Source organism: Dermacentor andersoni, chromosome 8 (assembly GCF_023375885.2).
Source record: "Dermacentor andersoni chromosome 8, qqDerAnde1_hic_scaffold, whole genome shotgun sequence".
Classification (NCBI taxonomy): domain Eukaryota; kingdom Metazoa; phylum Arthropoda; class Arachnida; order Ixodida; family Ixodidae; genus Dermacentor; species Dermacentor andersoni.
This window is the reverse complement of record NC_092821.1, coordinates 140641289-140665459: the sequence shown is the minus strand read 5'-3', so window position 1 is coordinate 140665459 and position 24171 is coordinate 140641289. Positions and strand designations below refer to the sequence as shown.

The window sequence follows — 24171 nt, the reverse complement described above, 5'->3', positions numbered from 1 at the left end:
TGGCCAAATCAAGAGTGCTCGAGAGAATAGGGGGGGGGGGGGGGGGGGGGGAGGAAGAGAGTTGTTACAAAATATTGCTACAGCGCCCAATCTGAGCCAACAGCGTCTAAAATGGATCTCCAAAGAAAAGATTCATTTTCTAAATTATTACTTCTCTCTACGTCAGCTGCAGGGCGCTCAGGTAGAGAGAGAAAAAAAAGATAACAGCGAGCGGAAGCACCGCGTTACTGTCAGTCACGTTCTCCAGGTCGATAGCCACTCAGCCCAATAAAGAGGGCGATCATTTGGACAAGCGTTCGTTCGGGTTCTTGCAGTCAGCCATCGGCTTTCAAAATGTGCGTGGCTTCGTGTTTGGTACAGCAGATCGCTTTATACTTGGGGCACGTTTCACAAGACGTGCACCTTGCGTTCGATTCGATAAATAGGCATTAGGAAGAGGCCCTATACGACTTATTTGAAGTTTGTTTATTTTCAGACGATCATGTACAGATTTTCCGTGAACATGTCCTATTTTACTTTACTGCGCACCATTTCCAATGCTATCCTACATTTATCAATGGCGATGATGTCCATCCTTAACAGGAAGTGTTGCCTCACAAAGTCTTATCTAAAGACATGAGAAGGCAGAAATCATTGTCCCCGGCTATCGCTGCACCGAAGATGGTGACGTTGTGATAATAATAAAAAAAAAGAACCCTACGAACTGTGGGGAACAGGTTTTTATTTCGGCCAGCAGGCGGTTTTATGAAAAAGAAAAAGCTTGATTATCGCAGCACTTTGAAAAACTGAAGCATCAAGTTTACAAATCCGGCCCTAACTCCACAATAGAAAAAAGGATATCTCAGTTTTTTTCAATGACATTTATGGACACACTAGGAGGGCAAAACTTATGTACTTACACAGCGCCACGAAATATACCGCTTGTTTGAGACTGGTACTCTGGCAACACTCTTGGAAACAAATGTACAATATTTCCCGTACACACTGTACACACTAACAGATGCAGTTCGCAGAACTGAGATATTTGGTTTTTAGTACAGAGTTAGGGATTTGTAAACTTTGTAGCTCAACTTTTCTTAGATTTACGTCAACTTTCGGCAAATTAAAGAAAAACAACAACACGAGGCTCCAAATGAAAATTCTACTTCCCATAGTCGGTCCAATTCAGCTTTCTCAATTATAAAGCAGCAAATTATGTTCGACTATCGGAGCAAACCAGAGCACTTATGCGTTTTACACGTGTTTGAAAAGGAATATGGGAGCTGACACCGAGGTGAACGAAGCTCCTTCTTAACATTAATGTCGGCGAGCGTTTTGTTCGTCCGTGCCTTGCTCTGCTAGAGACAGGAGTGTTCAGAAAGAAAGTCTGTCGGGATTGATTATTAGCCGAAAGAGATGCGGTCTGAAACTTGGCTGTATCTTACAAAGCACTCATGCTTCTTTCTTTCGACATATACAACATACTTCATCCTTGTTCATGGATCTGTAAACAAAGATGCGTTTTGAAAGCGCTGCGGGATTCCCTCTTGTACTGCAATAAAAAAAAGATATATTTAACTTGTAGATTCTTGCTCACGGGATAGCTTGCACACAACATGGCATTCGCGAGTGTGTGTGTGTGTGCGTGTGCGTGTTCGTGCGTGTGCGTGCGTGTGCGTGCGTGTGTGTGTGTGTGTGCATGTGTGTTGCATAACGCCAATGTGTGTGGGACGCCTTTCTGGTTTGCTTTATATCTTGACTTGTTTACCTTTTTTTTTTTGCTCTTGCAGAATAATATGTTTATCTACCTGTAGCATGTTTGCGCGTTGTATGGCGAAGGCGTGGCCTGCGTGTCTTAAATGAACATCGGGAAAGCCGGTTCTCCAATGCAGACAACCTTTCCGTTTAGCTACAATTAACGACAACAGCTACCACTGGGCCCGTTGTAACCGGCGTTAAATAGACTGTGGAAGACGTCTATGGGAGTACTATTACAGACAATTTTCTGAACGTGACGTCATGAGAACGCGGCCAGCAACCGATTGTCGTGGACCTTGGCGAAGGCCAAGGACAGTCACTGCCCGTTAAATTGACGTGCATGAATAAGCTTCCAGGCGCACCTTTCGAAATTGCCATAATCCCACTAGCTCGAAGATATAGCGCCAACTTTCAAAGCATTAAGCATATAGGTACCTTTCAGCGTATCTACGCATGCGACATCATGATGGTGTCGTAATCGGTTGAGCGAAACTCGCACAAACGAAAGGGCACAGCTTCGATCGCGGCTAATGCGCTTTTATCATGTAACGACGCTCGCTGTTGCCATGGTGACGTTCTTTCTTAGACGTGCCCACGAATACGCTTCCAATGCTCGGAACATCGCCTGCGAACTAAAGGAAATTGCGCAAGTCCGCTTCACCGCATAAGCTCTCTTGTTGCGGAGAAGCCAGCTTTAAAAGCATCTGCTACGTTGTGCGGTCCAATCTTAAAAGCAGTGGCGCAGTCACACGTGAAAAAAGTGCGCTTATGTTCACATGTCCTACCGTGCGCGAACACAGCCCAAGCAGAAAAATTCAAATACGAGCACAAGAATTGCTACCGTCACCGTAATGTATTCTATGTAAAAGCGACTCCTTTCTTTTTGCTTCCCGCACAAAAAGCGGTGTACCGCTCTCGTCGAAGTTTGAACGGTCGAAGTTCGAAGCAACCGCACTGGTTTGTTTGTTACTTGAAGCACGAAACCTGCACTTTCGCTGTCCCGATCTCAATTTATCTTTTTCCTTTTCTTGTTTTTTTTCTTTCGTTTAGTTCAGCGGGCTACGTACACGCTATCGCCATTACGACACAGAGCATGACTTCATAGCACGCGCAATCTTCCGGTGTTGGGCTGCGCGAAAAGAAGCAAAAGAAAAAGGCGGAACGAGACCACCCGTGACTCAAATATTTCAAAACGAACCCATGTTCTATTCATCTGACCTATGCTTACGCAATAAGTCATGTGCGTCTGAACGCTGACGTTCAGGACGGACAGACACCACGGGCCTTCATTTAAATTCGCTCCTACGCAAAAATCTATGCTTAGTGCTTCTAGCTATGGCTCCCGTTCTACAGTCGACTCCCATTAATTCGACCCTTCAAGGACCGCGAGATCTGACCGAATTACCCAAAGGTCGTATTAACGAACGGCCGCGAAATAAACGAATTCAAATGTGTATTCTTTATTCCACATAAATCCAAATCCATATGAACTTATCCCTGGAAAAAATATATGAGATTTTAAGCCTGAACCTCGTGCGAGTTATTTGGCGCGTGACGGCGAAGAGCGACCGCTTCGAGCAACAAAACGGGCCACCGTGCGCGAACAGATTGCTCGTTCTTGACGCTCGACCGCTCGGTTCCGGAAATCTAGGATTCGTCGCTGCTCGGCCGGAACTGCTGTGAGCGACTAACCAATAGCACGGAGCCGGTATACAGGACGTATCATCAGTGACGTACTACCGGTTGTCGATCGCTCGGAACGAGCAGACGACCGAATTTCGATACGTGCAAGAGTAAAAAAAAAAAAAAAATGTTCTACTGCAAGATTTTCAGACATATTTATGCCTGTTCTGTACAGCGAAACAAATCAATTTGGATTAGTAGAGAATGCGTCACGCCCGTTTCGGAACGTATTCGCTGCGTTAATGCCGGCAACACTGGGCAGGCGTCGCTCAAGGCCGTCGTCGCCCGCCTGGTGTTCGACTTGCAGACGACGGGTGTCGCATCGCTTGTCGCCGTCGCGCGAGAGATCACTTTACGCAGGGTTTTTGCCTCAAGTGTTAATAACGTTATGCGGATACGTTTTCGCTTTGTTTCAACACCATGGCGCCCACATTGTCCTGACGCCGCACGCTACTTATTTCCTTTTCCACACGCTCTGTTTCTCTTAGGCCGCACAGAGCTTCCTTTCAATAACACGACGGGCCCGATGTTGCGTCGGCGCGAGGAAATGAATCCACCCTTCGTAGAGCTATATGAGGCAGGTGCTCCTGCAAAGCGATCGATGCTGAATGTCTCCGCATGACGACAGAATCACCCTAGCTTTTTTTCTTTTGCGGACGCAAAGCGCAAACGAGCTGGCCTTACTCTGCGAGAAGAAACGATAAGCAACCTCAATTAATGAAGGCCAGGAACGTCATCTTGGCAAGCCATTTTCTACGGCGAAGAACGGACGCACATGCGTAAACCGCACTGAAGGTTATCTACGGCGTCCGATTAAGAAGGTCGCGTGTTGCGAAGGGCAACGGTGTACACTCCGCATACCCTCGATGCACACGACGTTCTTGCCTAAGGGAAGAACCGAACACGTGACCGCATAGCGGGCACCGAGCTCCCTGTTCAACGACAACGAACTCCAATTTAGAGGAGACGTATAGGAGGCTCGAATAATGACTCAACTCACAACGGAGTACGCATTCGACCTGTCATGCGATCGTGGCGTGCGTGACATTTTTCGACTCGTCATTTTTCTGCGTCAAACGAATGTCGTTGTTATAGACGCTGACAGGCGTCAAACTCGCCAAAAACGATTTAATATAAAACTTCTTTCTACAGGGAGCGGTTTCGGTTTTTGGTACGTACACGTGATGCGCGCGTCATGACGTCATGATGCACTTGCTCGCTCCGTTCCTGCGATCGACGCGTCAGCCACACGGGAGAGTGGCTAAAGAGAAACGCGGGCGGCAATCTTGTCCATTTTCATTTTTTCGTACGCAATATCATCGCACGTAGCCTTATTCCTACACGACATCGTCAAATTTTGCCTTGTGTCATGACGTCGCGATGATGTCGATGACATCGGGTCCGGCATTTCGAGATCAACCTTAGAATTCCGAAGCTCCAACATCTTATGTTTCTTGACATTCACACTTGCTAAGTGTCATTTTCAGCGCCAAAAGTACGCGGCAGAGTTTCTATAAACTCGAAAATACTTCACGCATGATTTCATTAACACTATAGTTGGGAGGGGATAGCGCGTTTAGCGTTTCGCGCTCCTATTCTTTGACAGAGGCGCTTGGTATTAGGTATTACACGGTCACGAAGTAGCGATGACACGGAGGCAGAAACACCAGCAGAAGGAGCAACTGGAAGATTCGAACTCTCTATTGGGCGAACCTGAGCCGAGACACCAAAGCAAACACTCGAGCGGCGGCGATGCGGCCAGCGCCGTCTCCTAATCGCACTTGTCCAGTCTGGTCCGCTATTTTCACATCGCTCGCTGTACGTCGAGCAGACGCCGCTGAAAGTTTACGGACCGGGGGACCCCAGAGAAACGTCGAATTTCTGAGCTGTTTTGCGACCGTGCCCACTAAAGCTGTGCAACACTATGTGCTGCTCTCATATACTACATTCGTCAGCATCATCAGCCCATTTTTTATGTCCGCTGACGGACGACGGCATCTGCCAGAGATCTCTGCGATATACTACAGTACATTCTAGAAATCCCCAGCTATCGAACTTTTGAACGCTTCTTTCTTCCCCCCCCCCCCCCCCCCCCCCCTTCGGATAACGCACTCCGCAAACTTTTGACGCCGGCTGAGCATTTCAGAGCTGTCGGTATTGCAGCGTTCGCAACGTGCGCGCTGATGTAATAGAGAGTTTTAGATTAGGGGACGCAAGTGGCTTGCGTACGCAAGAACTAGGGGCCACGGTACTGCGCATGCGTAGACCCCTACGTACGCTAGCCACTTGCGTCCCCTAATGACGTAGCGGTCTGCGCATGCGCAGTACCGTGACCCCAAGTTCTCGCGTACGCAAACCACTTGCGTCCCCTAATCTAAAAATCTCTAATGATGGTCCCCCCGAGGGGTCCCGCAAGCGGGAGGGAGGGGGGGCGGCAGCGCCAGTCGCGTAGCCCCCCCCCCCCCCCCCAGAAACGTTCCCCCGCAAAACGAGCACACGAGTATAGAAGTGCATCTCGGCGAAAGAGGAGCGCGGACGGCCTCCCTGTTATTCCGCTAGAATAGCAGCTTGGGCTTGTTGGTTATCAATCCTGGTGTTAACGACGCGAAACGTAGACGAGACACGAGGCGAGAAGACGACACCACAAGCGCTGGCAGCAATCTTGTGGTGCGCAGCGCTTGTGATGTCTTCTCGCCTCCCTCTTATTGAAGTTTGACTTTGTCGGCACGGATGGTCTATTTCTACAATTGCCTCAAGCCTGTTATAATATGCAGGTACAGGCTGAGGCACTATTATTCGTGCACGCTGCCTCACTACGAGGCATGTTTAGCGGTTTGTCGTTAGGGCCATAGATATGCATTGCGGAAAGGTCCACATTCTAGGAAACCACGTGTCTCGGTTCAAAAAAAGAAAAAAAAAAGGAACGCTCGATGCGTTTTCTTTCCACGAGTATAACGCATCGCGATCAAGTTTCAGCTCAGAAGAGAAACACGAGCCAGTCAGTGTTTTGCACTGTCTTTTTTTTTTTTCATCTTTGTCGCTGCTTTATCCTTTGAAATTTTCCTTCGTGCCTGCCATCGCCACAGCTATGGCAACGCGCGGGAGATGTGCGAGCGTCCTGTGCGAGTTAAAAAAAAAAAGGACTGGCCACTTAATGTGACCAATTTCGAAAAAAAAAAACAAACAAGAAATGTCGAAGTTTGCAGTTTTTTTTTTTAAGACCTGCATGTCTTGCGCCAATACATTTCTAAGGAATATGGTACCAGGAATGCCTTTCGTATTTTTAGTGGCCTTCTTGAAAAAAAATTGCAAAATCAATTTAGGTTTATTTATGTGTCAAATTACAAGAAACTGTACATACACACATGTGCAAAAATTGCGGAATGTTCACGACGGGTTAACTTGTCATCGGCACCAAAGGACGCTCGTTGTAGTGACGAGTGACCTCGTCCATAGACAGTTATTGGGCTACTGGAACAAAGTTTACTTCTCGCTAACAACTAACTTTACGGCGCATTTAATTGCGAAATTGAAGCAAATCAGTAGCGAAGTCGTGTATGATTAGCATACATTTTATAAGAAGACAAACACCACTCGATATATCCGTCCCCTAAATCTGCCAAAAGAAGGTACCTCCACGTTAAGTTGTCCCGAGCTGTTAGAGTTCCTCCCCCCCACTCAATATACCCTTCCGCAGCCCCGTTACCCACCGCGCTATCAATTGTGCTACGTGCTACGACGCTCGCAAAGCTGCCGATACAGCGAGCTTGTGCGAACGAGCGCTTATAGACCCCTTTTCACGGCAATCCCGTGGGCGCCGCCATGTTTGATCACGTGGTGACGCGTCCATTGCTTGCCTCAACCGTCTCCGTTGCCTCCGTGTACAGCGGATGTGTACGACGGCCCGTGCGGCTCAGCAAAACCTCCGTTTCGGCGGATATCGCCGACGGTGACTGAGTGGATCGACGACAGGAAGCTTTGGCCACAGCTTCAGAGGATATACAAGCGCTTTCGGTGCACATTACGCCTTGTCCGAACAGCCCAAACACCGTATACGGTGCTCCTAATAAAAGCAGGGTTAGGAATGCATTCCAAGCCACCTAATCCACCTAACCCACCTAAATTTTCCACCTAATCGGTCGCAGCAGCAACTGTGCTCAGTTGCGATAGGTTCGTTCTTGTTGCGCACAAGGTTTGGAACGTATATGTGCTGTACAAATAGCAGAAACGTGTGATCGCTAGTAGCTCGCTTACTTTGTGGATCGTCACGAAAGGTTCAGCTTCCAACATTCGCGTGTTGTCAGTGTAGTCGCCGTCACTGCATGCCTTGGCGCATCGATTCAAGTGCGCGCCCATTCATTTATTCTTGATACTCGAGTGGGCGTATGTTTGCGCGCAGATAGAGTGCGAGAAACATACTATGCGAGGAAGTGGCGCTACTCCCTTTGTCACTGTGTAACGAGCGGTAACTTACTCTTGCCGACGATCCGGGGTTGAAGTCCTTTCCTTGGAGGTTAGCGATACAACGCTGGCTGAAGAGTTCTTTCTTTTTTCTCGAAGAAGGCCGTGTAATCGCGAAGCGCCGGAAACACAGGCAGTCTGCTTATGTAGCAGAGTTCTGAGGACCTGGTCATGCAGATTCATTCCATCTCTTAGCATGGCAGTCACTATTCTTGCAACCAGCTACTGCGCACGTCTTCCCTTTACAATTCCACATTTTGCAACACGACTGGGAGCACGGTGCGTCAGCGAACACCTACGTTGCAGCTCCGATAGCTGATCGCACAGTAGCAAGGCAGAAACAGTAATGGTTTCGTATTTGTGCACTTCCGCTGAGGCAACGTGCAGGGCGCCGCCGAAAGAGCCATCACCTTGTTTTGTGTCGCCGGAAGCCTGCACACAGCTATTAACTGGGCCTCCGATGTCGAGCAGCGCGCGCCCTGCGATCTCTGAGGCCGTGTGATTGCAGCAGTTTCATACCATTGGAAAAACACGGGCGCTGCGATCGTTCGGCTACTATGTGGGAAAGATTGGTAGCAAAGGATTTGTGTAATAATCTTCGCGCTCCTGTTTTCACACGTTCTGTTGGCGATATTAATGCGAGAGCATTAAATGGCTCATGAGGCGGAAAATCCGGCGTTGGCGGCGTGACCATACGATGGTACAAAAAGGCTACGAACCCACGACCTTTGGTGCTAATTAAGGTGAACGTAATTAAGGCGCAGTGAATTAAGGTAGAGTTACCTAAGGCACTCGAGCCGGATACCTTTAATGGGAGTCGAACCCACGACCTTGTGTTGTGGCATAATGTCTAAGCATCGTGTGGCGGTCGCAACGCATTCGCATTCATCCACATAAGGATAACTAAGTGCCCCTTCAATTTTTACTGCGCTTTATCGCTCTAAATTGCCCAGAAAGCATAATCTTTTATGAATGCACGAAGACGATAAGTTTCTACACACACGCATACTTGCTGCGAATTGTTGCACATAGAACAAAATATTTTGTTGAAAATGATTTATTTGCCCAAGTCGCGAAGAGCCTTTTAATGATGGAAGGACGAAATTTAAGCAAAACTACGTACAATGCTCGATCGTGGTTTTGGCACGTAGCACTCAAGAATTAAACTTTAATTTTACGTGCAATACCCAGCATTCTCATGCTGGAGTACTATTCTGGACGTTGTCAAATTCAGCCTTATTGTCGAATTCTGCAATGGGGGCATCTTGAGCCAATCAGAGAGGCTGCAGCAGCCCTATGGGCCAATCAGAGCTGACAAGATGGCGTATTCGACAATATGGCGGAATTTGAGTGTTTAGAAAAGGAACCTGCTTGAACCGTCATGCTTGCGGCTCCCGTTGGCACTAGCGCCAGAGTTCCCTGCAGTAATTCAGTTCGGAAACTCGATGTCACCATGCGACCCGCCGCAGGATCAGCCGGGCGCGCCAGCTGCACGCAACTACACACAAAAGCCACTGGATCTAGTGCATTAAAATAATGTTGTTCTGGTACATAACGTTATATCAACGTTATTCTAGTACGTTATACCCCTGGAAAATAAATTAGTTTACTTTTCATGGGCTTTACTAAACACGAGTAAGTGAAGCCCTCCCACCAGCCAGTGCCACAGTCAGTGCCAGACGCGCAGCAGACGACAACGCACGAACGTATTGGTATAAGGCCGCGCCGTCAGTCTAGCGGTCAACGTGCCTGGACTGCCGAGTCATCGTGAAGCGCAGCGCAAACTTAGCGAAGCCCCAGGAGACGGGCCCCGGGCGACAGTGTACACACGCCCTGCACAGCTGAGTCACCGTTCGCGTCGCGTCACCGTACGGGACAAAAAAGGAAGCGAGAGGGTTCATCCTTCATTACCATAATTACACACCCCTCTTTTCACCCAAGCCGCCAACACATACCCCCTTCTTCACCGCCACCTCGCGGATGTGCAGGGCGTATAGCGTGTAACACTGTCGATGCTATAGGAAACGGAGAAAAGTTCGGCGGTACACATCGACCACCTTTTAGTGAAGGGATATAGAAGTAGCTTTGTAGGGGGAAAGGGGAAAGTGTTGTCCCCTCCTAGTTCGATTTTCGATTCTGCTCCTCCGAAGCAGCCAGCGAGCCGCAGCCGAGCTCTTTACGGGACCTCGCCGAACAAGCGACGGCAGTTCTACGCCCGAGAGGCCGGCCAACCCCACCACACCTTTCTTTCTTTTTTCTTTCTCCCCGACAAGGACTCCTCGACTACGACGGCGCGTGACGCGGGCCCCCTTCGTGCGCACTGCGAGGTCTTCTCCTCTCGGGGCAGCGGAAAGGGTGGAGTCTCAACCTCCCGACGGCGCAATCGGCGAGCGAACCGAGGTTACCGGTCACTTCGGCTGGGGAACGGAAAATCGCGTGCAGGTGTGACGATGAGACGAGCTTGGCCTCTCAGTGCTGGCTGCTCTCTTTCTTTTCCTCTTTAGGAATGGAAATGACGGAGAAGTGACGAAGGAAGTAGTTGTAGCGGTAGTATTAGTGGCCTGGCGGGAACCCCCCCACCGAGCGAACGGGCGACGCCTTGCACTGAATGCAACCCATACACTGTACTGGTATTTTATGGTAGGTTGCGGGAATACAATCCTGAGGAACGCAACGCCACCGATGGATTTTACAGGAAGGTGAGAGACAAAAGAGAACCGATAGTTGGGTGAGCCGGTTACGGCAACAGCAAAAAAAAAAGGGGGGGGGAGGAGGGAGTATGAGTCGGCAATATGTCACTGCTGCTTTCCGCCGCAGTGTCCGTCCCGATATTTTGCATTCTTTTCTTCTTTTTTTTTGCCTTACTGCAACATAACACTTTCAGTAAGCTACTGCAGTTACCATCAGCATAACTTGAAACACGACAGGAAATAACAGATCAGAATGCCTGTTATGAACACTTACATGGAAGTCTGACATGCAGTTGCTGTGTGGCAGGTTTCTAAACGTGGAGTGCTCCCAAGTATGCATTTTGTAATACAAGCTAAGCAGCCACTGTGAGGAATGCAGGCAAATCTGGAAATGGTCCAGCCCGTCAGACTCATTTCCAACTTGCTCACAAGTGAATTTTTTTCTGACAGCACATTTCGGTTTGTGGAGATTTAGAAACGGCATGAGTCACTTCTATTTATGGAATGCAGCGACTGCTTTTGAAGCACCAAATTCCTGGATGTATCAGTTGACACTTCTGGAGAGATAACTGATCAAAGGATGGCTCTGCATGTTAATCCCTGTGTAGCAGTATATGTGTCGCGGACTAAAATCTGATGATAAGCTTCCAATGCTAAAAAGTACAATCTACTAAGTGCATGTTTCATAAAACACAGTTAACAATACTTGTGTATAAGAGCTTTTATTGAGACAGATAGATAAGCAACAACATGCAATGACTCCCCAAAACCATACTAAAATAAAGTATATGTACAACAATAACAATGTATGCAGTATAATAACAAATGAAGCATGTAATAATACAACTGCATGCTTTATAAGCATGCAACTGCGAACAACAGGCGAATCACGTTCTCAAACAGCATGACAGTCGCACCCATTTTCGTAATAGTTCACGAACCATTCGACTGCATTAAATATGCAGATTAAGGCAGAACTGCTATAAAACTGTAAAGGTGTGACCATGTCCAAAGCAGTCACGAAGTTTTGCACATGCAAGAAAAAAAATGCAATAATCCTCTTTCTCACAGACGATGGTGGTTAGCACAGATACATCACATGTTAGACAATATCCTTATAGTAAAATAATAATGATAAAAAAAGAAAACACGCAGCAGACCCAACATTTCACTGACTGCACAACCTGCTACACAGGACGACTGAAGTGAAATACACAGCAAGACATTTTTTGATTAGCTAACCATGTCAGAATGGAAGGTCAGCTTTGCAAGCTTGCGCATGGAAACATATTAGATATAGTTATCAACAGAGGCCTCTGTGCCATCTTTCTGACATCGTATCACCATCATCATGTTATGACGATATCATAGCGGCATCATACCATGACGCATGGATAATTCTTGTTCTGGTATGTGTGAAAAAGTCAAGTACAATGAGTATGCTCCGTAAGGGAAGATGATAGATGAGTAGCATCAGCTAGAAGTTGGTGTTCAAGTCATCTGGTAAAGGGACGCCCTGCTTACGGGCATAGTCCAGTAGGGTTGAGTACTTTGAGCGCAAGTTGTCCACTTCACCCTCCAGTGTCTTGTTTTCTTCCTGAAGTCTTGTGATCTCTTGCATCACCACTGACCGTTCACCTTCCAAGTCGTCCTTTTGCTCTAGCCGTTTGTTGCGACAGCTGGAAAAGTATCAAAAACACTGATGTGCAAACCCAAAAGAGCAGCAACAAGAATTAAACACAATTACGTCTACAAGCTAATTACATCCTAGATGGTCCCTTTCATTCTGTTATTATTACTGGGAAAGAACTTAAAAGTTTAGGTTTATTAAGTATTGTGAATTACTAGAAGCTGAATAGAACTTGTCATCAAGGTAGTTGGTTAGTTACAAGATTGAACACATACCTCATGAAGGAAACAAAAACAGAGAAAAGACACATACACAAAACAAGGATAAACACACATGCAGTTTGTATTCAGTCTTATAATGGCAGTTATTGCTGCACTAAGTAGTTACGAAATAAGTATTGGGATATCCTTGCAACATCACGGCTTCTTTAAACAAGACGGTCGAAGCCTTGAAAGCGAAAATAAAGGCAAATGATTTGTTTACAAATTTGTGTGTCTGAACCAAGAAACCCCCCCCCCCCCCTCCCAGCTCTGAAGCGGGTGCTCTACCACAACTCTACAACTGCACTACCTTTACCATCAAAAAAAAAAAAAAAAAAGACAGTTGCGTTATAGGCTTACTCTCTGTGCTCACATTATGGTTTTAATGAGTTTAAGGGGTACATTTCAGCAGTGTTGCTTAGTGCAGTCACTGAATGAAGCTGGATGTGTCTGCATCTTTTTGCCTCAGCTCACATAATCTATGCTTAAGTGTGCTCATGACAGGTAAATCAAGCCTTACATATTCTTACATAAATACATCGTTATATGTGACTTCTGCCAATGGAAGAATATTACAACTGAACTTATTGAACAAAAGAGTACAATAGAAACTGCTTTCATCGTCATCAGCCTATGTTTATGTCCACTGCAGGACAAAGGCCTCTCCCAACTATCTCCAATTACCCCTGTCTTGCACTGCCTGATTCCAAGTTGTGCCTGCAAATTTCCGAACTTCATCACACCGCCTAATTTTCTACCATTCTTGACTGCACTTTGCTTTCCCTTGGCACTCATTCTTTCTTTCAGTGACCTCTAATCCGTCTGTTATAGTACTTGCCGAAGTGTCAAGCTCAATAAATCCATTTGTGGGCCTCCTTGTTCTGTATAGGAAACACTGGCATATTACAGTTTGCTATCTTTGAGTGTGTAGAAAACTAAAACTCAGCGGGTATTTCCTGATTTTCTTTCTTTGCATCATTTAAGCTTTTATGCATAGCATTTTCAGCTAGGTGCCACTGAAGAGAATCTATAATGAAGCCTAAATTTTAAAATCTGAATGCACAATCTGTACCAAACGACACTTACACCACACTTATACTTTGCTGCCAAATTAAATTCCATTTATAGATGTTATAGAAAGCAAGAAAGACCAGCTGAATAGCACTTTCTTGCATCACAAGTACAGAGTCTGTTTGTTTTTTTGCTTTGCAGATGGCCTCTATGCCTCCTCGATGTCAACAATGCCTGAGGGTACTGTGTACAGTGCAGTAGCTCAAAATATGTATTGAACATGAACACCAGCTTTAATTTCAGTGGTAGACGATGAGCTCTCCAGTACAAATTTTCTGCACAACAAAGCACGAAGGGTTGTGCAGGTTTTGGCAAGCCAGCATACCTGGCTGCATAGCCTCGGTTCTTGAGTGTCCTCCGCCGCTGCTTCATTTTGACGATCTCGGACCGGGTCAGGCCGGACGCCTTCAACTGGCGATTAAGGTCACGAACCGAGAGGTGCACCAGCTCTTCATCGGACATGGTGATCTTGCTACTGATCGCCAACGGTAAGTCTTCAAGCACCTCTGGCGGTGCCGAGTGCATCTTGAAGAAAGGAAACAATCACGTTTACTTCATTCCACTCCATCAAGTTGCTGCAATGGTAAGTGTTCTGGCAGCCAACATACATTTAAAGTGAGAACCACTTAGACAAGAGTCATGTCAATAATAATCCCTGCTATACTGTGGTCAGCTTAGTTCTGGGCATGCCCTGCACCCAAAGAACTGATTATATGTCCTGCAGCGTTACCAAACAATAGTTATTTGAAAGCATGCCAATGAAAAACATTTACAAATGGCAGGGCAATTCACTACTTATTGCAAAAATCCTACACAATGGTGCATGCCTAGCCAAAATGACATGCATTAAAACGTGATTGAAAACAGGGATTTCAAACATGTGCAACAAAAGTAAGACGAGCTTTTATGCAATAATATAAACATGCTTTTCTGCACCCACAGACCTAATATTAGGCTCAGGTACTCATAACAGAATGATCTAACAATTGAGTATGTTTACCTACATTTTGGATGTGTTTCAGAACTTGTCTTAGTTGTGTGTAACAGAACTGCTTTCTTTCTTCACTTACAAAGAAGTGCAATTAGTAAATGTTGAGATTTGTGCTTATTACAAACACGCAAACAAAACACAGTGAGACGTCACTTTTTATAACAAATGGGTTCTATGTCTGTCTGATTTTCTCACAAACTGTTAAAAAGAAAAATGGCCACAGCATCATTTCTTTTGTGTGTGGCGATCGTTCAAGAAGCTATTCTGAAAAATCTAAAACACTGAAATCTATACCCAATGGTTCATGCCTTGGACGTCATGGTGGCACAAACTGCAGCCAGAGTTCCTCCCAGCAGGTTTTCATTACCAACATTTCCTTCGAATAAAATTTGTTTGGTCCGCATCAAATACAACAATGAAAGATAATTTGGTTGAAGTGACAGTTTCTTGTTTTAAATTTGATGCCTGTTCCGAGGGCAACCCTTGCAGGTAAGTGCACCTTTTCTTCTCAGTAACTTTGCATAACGCCACAAGGCAGCCTTGACCACAAATAAACTCACATCTGCTACGCGACCACCAAAAGTATTCGATACTAGTCAAGCTGAGGTCACTAATAAGACACTTGCACTAAAGCTGCGAGCTAATAAACCAACAAGCTCACATGTAGCTCAGCAGGCTGTACTACAATATACATTTTCATAGAGCTTCATAAACATGAGCAGAAGTTCCTCTTAGTCGCAGGCAAAATTAAGCTAAACTAGAAATATGATGTTGCCCAATGACATATTGACATCGCACTTAAAGGAAGCAGAACAACGTTAACCAACCGTAACTACAGGAGGTGTGAGTGCTTATAGTAACTTATAGTAACTTATCGTAAACCACGATCTAAATCCGCACTTTCGTTATACACATCCGATTCTTTACACCACAGACCGCGACCTCGGCCGGGAACGCTCGTCGCAACACATCTACACATCCGGCCGAAATGCGAAATTAATTAACAATTTCAGTACAGTGTTACGCTCCGCGTGTAGCTAGCGCTCTTAGCAATTTTTCGCGCAGCCGTTATCTGGAGATCGGTTGCGGGTTTCAAGGGAAGCGAGAGTGTTTGTTGAAGGTAACATGCTTAAGATCGCTTGGAGCACTTTTAATCCATCGGGAACACGTACGTTGCATAGGTGCGTAAATAACGTCTTCGAACAAAACGGTGAACGCCGCAACTTCAACTGTCCCATCCAGAAAACTGGACGGGCCCCTGCGGGCATGCCGGACGAGCAACCTCTGAACGAAGGTCAATGACAACCGGCAACCTTCGCAACGCCAAACGCTACGGCGGATCTAAGCGATCGATGCAGCGTTGACAGCGTGACGCTCTCATCACATCGCGAAACACCGAAAGAACAAGCGGCGTTACCTGGTGATCGCCATATCCCATCATCATGACAGAAATAATCCGATCGCGCCGATCGCGTACGACAGCGTCAGTCGCAAATGAAGGCCTGTGTTGCTGCCAGTCAGTTACCTTGTCAATGCGACTCGATGCATCCCTCGTCTTGAGTTTTGAACTTCGCTTCTTCATGGCTGGCTTGACACGACGGCGGGCTGTTCCACTCCCGTTGCCACAGATCCGCTGAGTCAGCAGCGTTTGCACGGACCAGCGATTGCTAACGCCCGATCTACGAGAAGCAGACTACAACAACAGCGGGCGCCGCCATATTGGCCTACCGAGTGAATCAGCCCCGGCTTCCGCTCGCGTGTATTCGCGAGCAACAGATGGCGCCAGCGACGTGTTATCTTAGTTGAGAAATGAAAAGGCGCCAATTTTGAAATTCGAGTCAGACGCGTTGAGATCTGTCGAGCCTCGGGGAGCTTTATTTGCCTTATTTGTTGACCGATTGCATCGGCGGACATTGTAAGGTCATGACGCTCGGCGGGCGTGCGCGTACTAGCGTTTCACAGAAAATGATGCGTGCTTGGGAGTGGGGGAACGCGTCTTAATTTTTTATTGCGCATAGGTGTGCCCCAAACAGGCGTGACGTTGCAACCTTTTATGTACTGCCGAAAATGTATCGGAACGGGCGGAAACGCCCTGCGTTGATATACGCGGTCATCCATCAAGAAAGCCTTAAAACAGCAGTCATGCGCACACTGCGAAACTGCATGTTTACTAGCGGCACACCCTTGTTTTACTGTAAAGTTATGAGAAAAAGGCGCGTTGCTGCTTGCTGGTATGCTGCTCGCCGTCGTTTTTCACTCGGCCCAGTACCGCCGAGCATGTCGCCCACGCCAAGGGCGCTACTATATACTGCACGCGCTGAGAGAGGAACGCCCGTATCGATCTCGAAGCCCGTGCAAGAGGCGATCGAGGCGACACAATTACTCTTATTACGTGCAGCATGCGTGCATTGCAGACGACGCAGCCGACTTTTGATGAAGCTGAAGCACGCGAGCGGCGTACCACGCGAGAAAGCACAAGAAGAGCCACGACCGTGCTTCATACCTTTGCAGACGATGGGTGTTTGTTTCCGTCGCTAGATGTCAGCGCGTCCCTGAAGGCCGCAACGACGGTAGTGTTATGATGTGGTATTGTTCCGTTCCCTTTTGGGTTTTTCTCTTTTTTTTTTTTTTTGCATCCGTTGGAGATAAACATATTTCGAAGGTCGGTATGGGAGGCGTAGCGATCCTGTAAACTGGAACTGAATATTTTGTGCGCTGAAAATCTGTAATATACATGTCTGTAAATATAATTGAATCGTTGATTCATTGATTGCTTGATTCACTGATTGATCGATCAATCAAGTGATAGATAGATAGATAGATAGATAGATAGATAGATAGATAGATAGATTGATTGATTGATTGATTGATTGATTGATTGATTGATTGATTGATTGAAGTTATCATTAACGCCAGTGCTGCAGGCGAAACTTGACAAGATAATCAGTCTGCAGGTAACAGTGTCGAGTATCGAGAAGAGCGTCCAGCGCGTGTCAGACGTTTACGACCAAATTAACAAAATACAAAAAAAAAGAAAACCAGGAGGACGACTTGAGTGGTGGTGTGCTGCGCCTGGTGGAGTTCGTTGAAAAATCAACAGATAAGCAATTTCACAACTAAAGCAGGAAATGAACGAGATCGAGCAATAACGTACAGCATTCACCTCAACATTCAGATTCATGGTCTTCCAGCCCACTGAAGGGGAGAACCTACCGAATGAAGCTGATAAGGTTGCTCAGAAATTAGATCTAACGCTACTGCAGGACACCATTGAAACGCTCACCGCCTCCCTCCCAAGGAATGTAAGACACCCGTCACTGTATTAAGGTGTTGCTCTCGTGTTTTGAGGACGAAATGGTTTCAAAAGAAAGTAAAAAGAGTCGGCAACGAAATTGCCGGTTACCAGCTTTTCTTCTTTCTTTTTTTCTTTTTTTTCTTTCTTTTTTTTTACGACAACCTTGTAGCAGTAACTTATGCGGTTGGCCAAAACGAAGGCGAGTACAGGAATGTTATCAATCAGTCTTGGCATCTGAGGGAATAATCCTTGCACGCAAGCAAACCGGCGCCCGCGTTGTAAGGATTAGCGCGGAAGATATATCAGTGATGCTGCGTAGTCCAGCCTCGGACGCATTTTTCCTGCTGCCATCGTCCGTTGCCTACAGACTAACATCTATGTACACGGAATCATCATGCACAGACTCTATCCTACTGGACGACCAACGCCGTCTCGTCGCCCAGGCCAAAGAGGCAGCGCAGCTCAAGCCAGGAGGTTCCTGGAATAAAGAACCCTCCCTCATAGGATGAACCGGGTTCTGACTTGGACTACCGTTTCAGAAAATGAAAGGCTTTCTCTCTCTCTCCCTCTCTCTCTCTCTCTCATTCGCTATGGATTGTCACACAACCACTTCTGTCAAAGATTTAGTTCAGGCCAACTGCTGCTTTCGGCATTTGGCTGTGTTCGATGAATGCAATGAGTTTGAAAAATAAACACGCTGAAGTTGAAGCGTATTTGTCTCTTTAAAATGTTCGGGTGTTTATTTATTTATTTATCTATTTTTTGCCTTTCCTGAAATGTGGTCCTCCAGCAGCTCAGATCTAGCTCCTTTTTTTTTCTGCCAAGATACAATCACGTGTCTGTATACCATTTATATAATTAAGCGAGGAGGTGGCGTATCACTGTAGGTGCTTTACTTTCGTGACGATCACCATTAAGTCCCTTTACCTGGCAACACATGTGTTTGCGTTGATTGAGTCGGTGACTGTCGCGTATGAAACATCGTTTCCATTCGCCGGCCATTCCAGGGAGTGCCTTCTGGGCTGCTTATAGATACATGGAATCTTTATTGGAATTCAGTTACATACAGAGGTCTCTAGTATTTCTTATCGACGACTCTAACGTCGACTCTAACGTCGCATCGATGAATCTGTCAGTTCTTGAAATCCGTGTGAAATTTAGAATCCCTGTATATACGTAAAAAAAAATCAATCGATAGGCCAACTAGGCTTACCTTGCTCACCGAGACATTGATTGACCTTTGTTTTACTTTAACAAGCGCCGATACCTGCCCATGGGCATTTGCAACAGACATTAGTGATCATCTTCCTTGTCTATGGTTTTTCAGATTGATTGGGCAGATGTCTACTAAAAATCCGATCCTGACCGCTGTCCGATGCACGGCTTTAGGTGAGCCCTGACACAGCTCATTACGACGTTGCTGGGGCTCAAGAGCGTAAAAATAAACATACAAATAAATAAATACCTATCCACGTCTGGCACCGTACACATTCTTTCAAAAAATACGGAATGACATGTGCATTAAAGCTGCTGCACTCAACTATTACAATTAGTGCGAAGTACGGGCAAATATGGTCGGCACGGCCGCGCAGCGGCGGAGTTCACATGTCGGTGCATTGAACACACTATTGAATTGTGTGCACATACGCGCTTTACGGGCGGAACTGTGCACGTATAGAGACAGTACTTGCACAGCGACAAGTAGTTGTAGGTTGGCACGTAGAACTCCCGCGAAGGAACGTCGGAAAAACACCTTAAAGAATTGGAGGACGCTTAAGCTTCGCCTTTAGGAGTGGAACGCTATAACATTCAAAGATCCCTGAATGCTTCTCACGCTTCCCGCCAGCTGCAGCTTGAGTAACCGAAATGTTTACCGGGAAACGCTGGCGGCGAACGGTATGCAACATACCGTGCTATGCACGAAGGCAAGCTTTCCGTGTAGAAACGCGGCCCCTTGCGTGGGTCGACCCGCAGGTCGGATCACACAAGTCCATCATTTTAAGGTCTCTATTACCGTTTCGCACTTTTAGTATTTAGGTCTGAGAAGATCTAACCTAAAGGGCATGCGCTGTCGGTGTTTTGTTTCATGACATTTGTTTGTCGGCTGTCATTCTCAAAATTCCGAGGAATAACCTCGTAAATAATGTAAGACAAGGTCTGAGCAACTTTAGCGACAAAATGGTGCGGCAACATAACCTGCATATACCATGTCCTTCCTCAAAATGGCGGCCGAAAACCAGTATCGCCTGATTGGAGCACAGGGTCGGTCTTGTGGGGTAGGGCTGCATAGGATAGGTAGGGCAGGTTAGGGTTGTGGAGGTTAAGGATAGGGCAGGATGGGGTAGAATTGCAGGGCAGAGTATGGCAAATTAAGGTATTCCAGGGCAGGGTAAGGCAGGATAAGGTAGGGTGTCTCAATGCGCACCTTCTTCGCTACTGTGTATATAAAGGGTGGCGATATTCTTTGAAGAGGTCGGTGCCTACAATTCTCCCTCGAAACCACTTTTCTCGGCACGCTCTGCCGCCAAGACCTTACGAGAATGCGAGTACCGGGACCGTCCCGGGACGCGTATCGTCATCTGGACTACAGCACATACGGGTTTAGAAGGAAATCAGGCCGCTGATGCCTCAGCCCGCGCGCTCAACCACGGGGCATCGCTTCAACACCCACCGTCTGAGGATCTAGAACCAAATCCGGCCATTACTTTCCGCGAAATCACTCAGCTCTACCAATCCGCTCACGGTCGCATTAACCCTCCCCCCCCCCCCCCCCCCTCCGCTAAAGGTGTGACCAAGGCAGAGGAGCGCTGGCTCCTCGGTCTCTATGCTAACACGGTACTGTGCCCGGCAGTACTACAGTACTTTAACCCTGCTTTCTCTGGGGAGTGCCCACTGTGTGGTTACGCGTTCACGGATGTTTTCCACGTGGTGTGGGCTTGCCCTTCTAGCCCGGCTTACCCTTCCCCCCCACCCACCCGAGAGAGCTGGGAGGCTGCCCTGTTCGGCTGCTCTACCTTAGAGAGCCAAAGAGCTCTCGTGGCCAGGGCCCGAGCCGCCGCGGAGGTCGCCGGGGGCCCGGACTAGGGACCCCTCCTAGATTTTGTAAGGGGCCGGCCCTTAAAGTCGTCCTCAACTCTCTCTGTAAATAAGTGAAATAACCACCACCAGTTTACCACAGTTAGGTTTACCACCACCACCACCACCACCTCCATTTTTTCATAAAATCTCGGACGACCTCCGTATACACGTGCATGGTTAAGAGCCGTCGTACGCCTTGCCAGCCGTGTCGTGACTTTTGCAACATAAATGGGTGCTGCGTCCCGCAGTGGTCTAATAATTCAAGAAATCGCTGACGATTGCTCGCATTTCCGAGAGATCGAAAAAAAATGATTCTACGGACTGTGAAGACTAAACGCAACAATTGGCAGCCAATGAACGCCTCATGTGTGTGCAGTGTGAGTACAGCGTGTTCTGCTTCTTTTCTTTCTTTCTTTTTTAAGTGCTTTGTAATCCCGAGCTAAAACAGTGTGTATACAGTGAAGGGTACATATTCTTAGGGAGCGTGTTGACAGTTGCGACATTGAGAAAAATCGGGCGACTTGCGCAAACCTTGCGGAATCAAATCCACGTTTCACCGACACTGTTGGCGCGGGTAGACATTTGCAAACTCCTTTTCATTTCCAAATACCTCTTATCCCATCAAAATTATCAAGCCAATACGCCTTGTCTTAAGCGTCACTTAACGCATCAAGTGTTTTAGTAAAATATTGATATTTTCTGACTTCCTGACTTGCCCTAGAGAGCCCTAATTTCGTCAGCACGTTATGGAAGGTATATATGCTCTCTACATTCGTAGGAGCGTTTTGTCTTACAAACCTAGTTGTTATCTCGCGGCGGTCCTAAGAAGGCCCGAAATTTTGTCGCAGCAAGTTTGCACTTGCCGAAATTCATGCAATTTTTCACAACGCAGCCAATTCACCCTACACTCGTAACTTTGCCGCCACATAAGGTACCTTTATCGCTCCCAGACTGACTACAATTTCCAGCTCGCTGCGAAATTTGGTTATTCATATACGGTCGGGTTCGCGCAGATTCGTCTCTGCCGCGTGCGCGCGCGTGCCCGTTTTTTTTACGCGTCTTTCGGTTACTCTTGCGCTTACTTGTTCGAGCTGTTAATTATTCAGTCTGAATAAGAAGTTCGGGATGAGATACGAAATCAAAAGCAATTATTGGAAAACTGCGCCGCAGCCGCAACCAGTCCAACCCTGTAGAGCTCGTGGGTTTCCGTGCACGAGTGCTTATCACTACAAATAAAACGCGGCATCTTCTTCTTCTTCTTTTTGGGGTTTTACGTGCCAAAACCACTTTCTGATTATGAGGCACGCCGTAGTGGGGGACTCCGGAAATTTCGACCACCTGGGGTTCTTTAACGTGCACATAAATCTAAGTACACGGGTGTTTTCGCATGTCGGCCCCATCGAAATGCGGCCGCCGTGGCCGGGATTCGATCCCGCGACCTTGTGCTCAGCAGCCTAACACCATAGCCGAAGCGCGGCAAGACAGCCGCTCCAAACCCGAGGCTTTTTATACGTCTTACTGAGGAATTACCGGCGGCTGAGTGTCACGTGTTGTTCCACGTTGGCGGCTTCCTTCTAAAATGAATTCCGGGGAGGATAAATCAGCGTGTGTCATGCAGAGCTGCACTTTTGGGGGCAAGTGCCAGTGAGCGAGCCTACCTATCCACCCTGAAACAATACATTCGGGAAGGCAATGACCTTCGTTATACCCGAGCAACGAAGTAAGGAAAGGGCTGAAGTCACGCGAAGAGCACTTCAATGGCATCGTTGCTTGGACTGACACGGACTTCGAAGTGAGGTTCGCCGGTGCAGAGTGTCAGTACTCATCTCACTAATACCCCTGTCACACTGGGAGTTTTAATGTCATTCGAATCGAATGGCATTCGGTGCAACGAATGTCATTTGCCCGCGGAGGTGCTACACTCGAAAAATTAATGTCATTCGGTGGCGATATCAATGGCGATAATTCCGAAATATACGTGGCACCGAAAGTAAAACAAGGTAGGTATAAAGTGCTTGCATAAGCAATCCATACATTTAAATGTATTTTTGGGACGTCACTTCACTGAAAAAAAAATATTTTAGTAATGCCTATAAAAAAAAGTTGTTCTATTTGAGACCATGTGGCCACTATAAGCCAAAACAAGGCTTAGCCACCTGAGTAGCCGATAAATTGAAAACAAACAAAATGGCTGACATGACGATGCTGGACGACGACGCTAAGTTGCAGTAGGTGAAGCGATTAGTTGCTGCGTACTTTGCATTACGAGAAGGCGTAATAATCGGAGGAAGCGATTAGACGTTCTATGGCCGACGAGCAGAGTGGCGGCGGCATGGGCGGCGGCCAGACGCTGCTGAGCTGGAGAGTAACAACATTTTGCCACAGCCGGCCGCATATATTTTCTCTCTTTATTAAAGTAACAAAACCATTAAAACACGCAAACGTTATTATTTCTATACGAGTACGGTTTTCAATTTGCAAATACTGTGTCCTGTTTTGCTTAGTTTCTGGGGTTGAGAGTACACATTCGCTCCGAGTGCGAAGCCGAATGAGTTTCTCGAACTCATTCGATTGCGGAAGTCATTCGGTGCTAATGGCATTAAATATCGCTGTGTAGCAACCGGATAATGTCATTCGATGCTAATGCCATTCGGTTCGAATGACATTAAAACACCCAGTGTGACAGGGGTATAAGACTCTGAAGCCGAGTGCTGAGGTGTGCCGCCAGCACAAATGATACGACGAGCACGAAGGAGATTATTGAGAGCCTTCTCATATCCAGTTACGCGCGACTTTAAGGCTGCTGCCGATGCATCTTCGCGAACAGAAAGCACGAGTGATTTGGGAGGGAAGGGGGCAATACATGCGCCGGATTCAGCCTCCAATAAATTTTGGCCCATGCAGTGCAAGTGCAGTCTACGTTTGCGACTTCTTTAGCGTATTACTTGCGAAATAAAGGACAAGGGGTGACGGCTGCTCTATACCCGCTGCACTATGCCACGTGTGTCGCCTCTAATAAATTAACTTTCGAAATGCACGGATTGATCTAAATTACCCTGCAAACGTTTTTAACTCTTTAGTATTTAGTTTTCAGTAAATTACGCGCAGAAATCAGAGGTAGATGTGGTCTGCAGTTTTAGTTCTCAACTGTTAAAGAAAATGTGATTTTTCATGCCCCTATACCCCAGACACGAAGTTGTTTGAGCTGTGTTCGAGACGAAACGAAAAACAAGGATAATCAAATAACTTGAATTGCAGGAGGTCACGCAATGTTT

At 46.8% G+C, this 24171-nt stretch overlaps 1 protein-coding gene across 1 annotated transcript; it reads right to left on the bottom strand.

Moving 5' to 3' along the window:
* Positions 1 to 11277: 11277 nt before the first annotated feature.
* Positions 11278 to 16250, bottom strand: LOC126525835 (transcription factor MafK-like). Its single transcript, XM_050173792.3, has 3 exons — positions 16049 to 16250; positions 13858 to 14057; positions 11278 to 12250 (listed from the first exon to the last, which is right to left on the bottom strand). The coding sequence occupies exons 1-3, from the start codon at positions 16103 to 16105 to the stop codon at positions 12049 to 12051; spliced, it is 459 nt and encodes a 152-aa protein (XP_050029749.1). The 5' UTR covers positions 16106 to 16250; the 3' UTR covers positions 11278 to 12048.
* Between the last annotated feature and the right edge of the window lie 7921 nt (positions 16251 to 24171).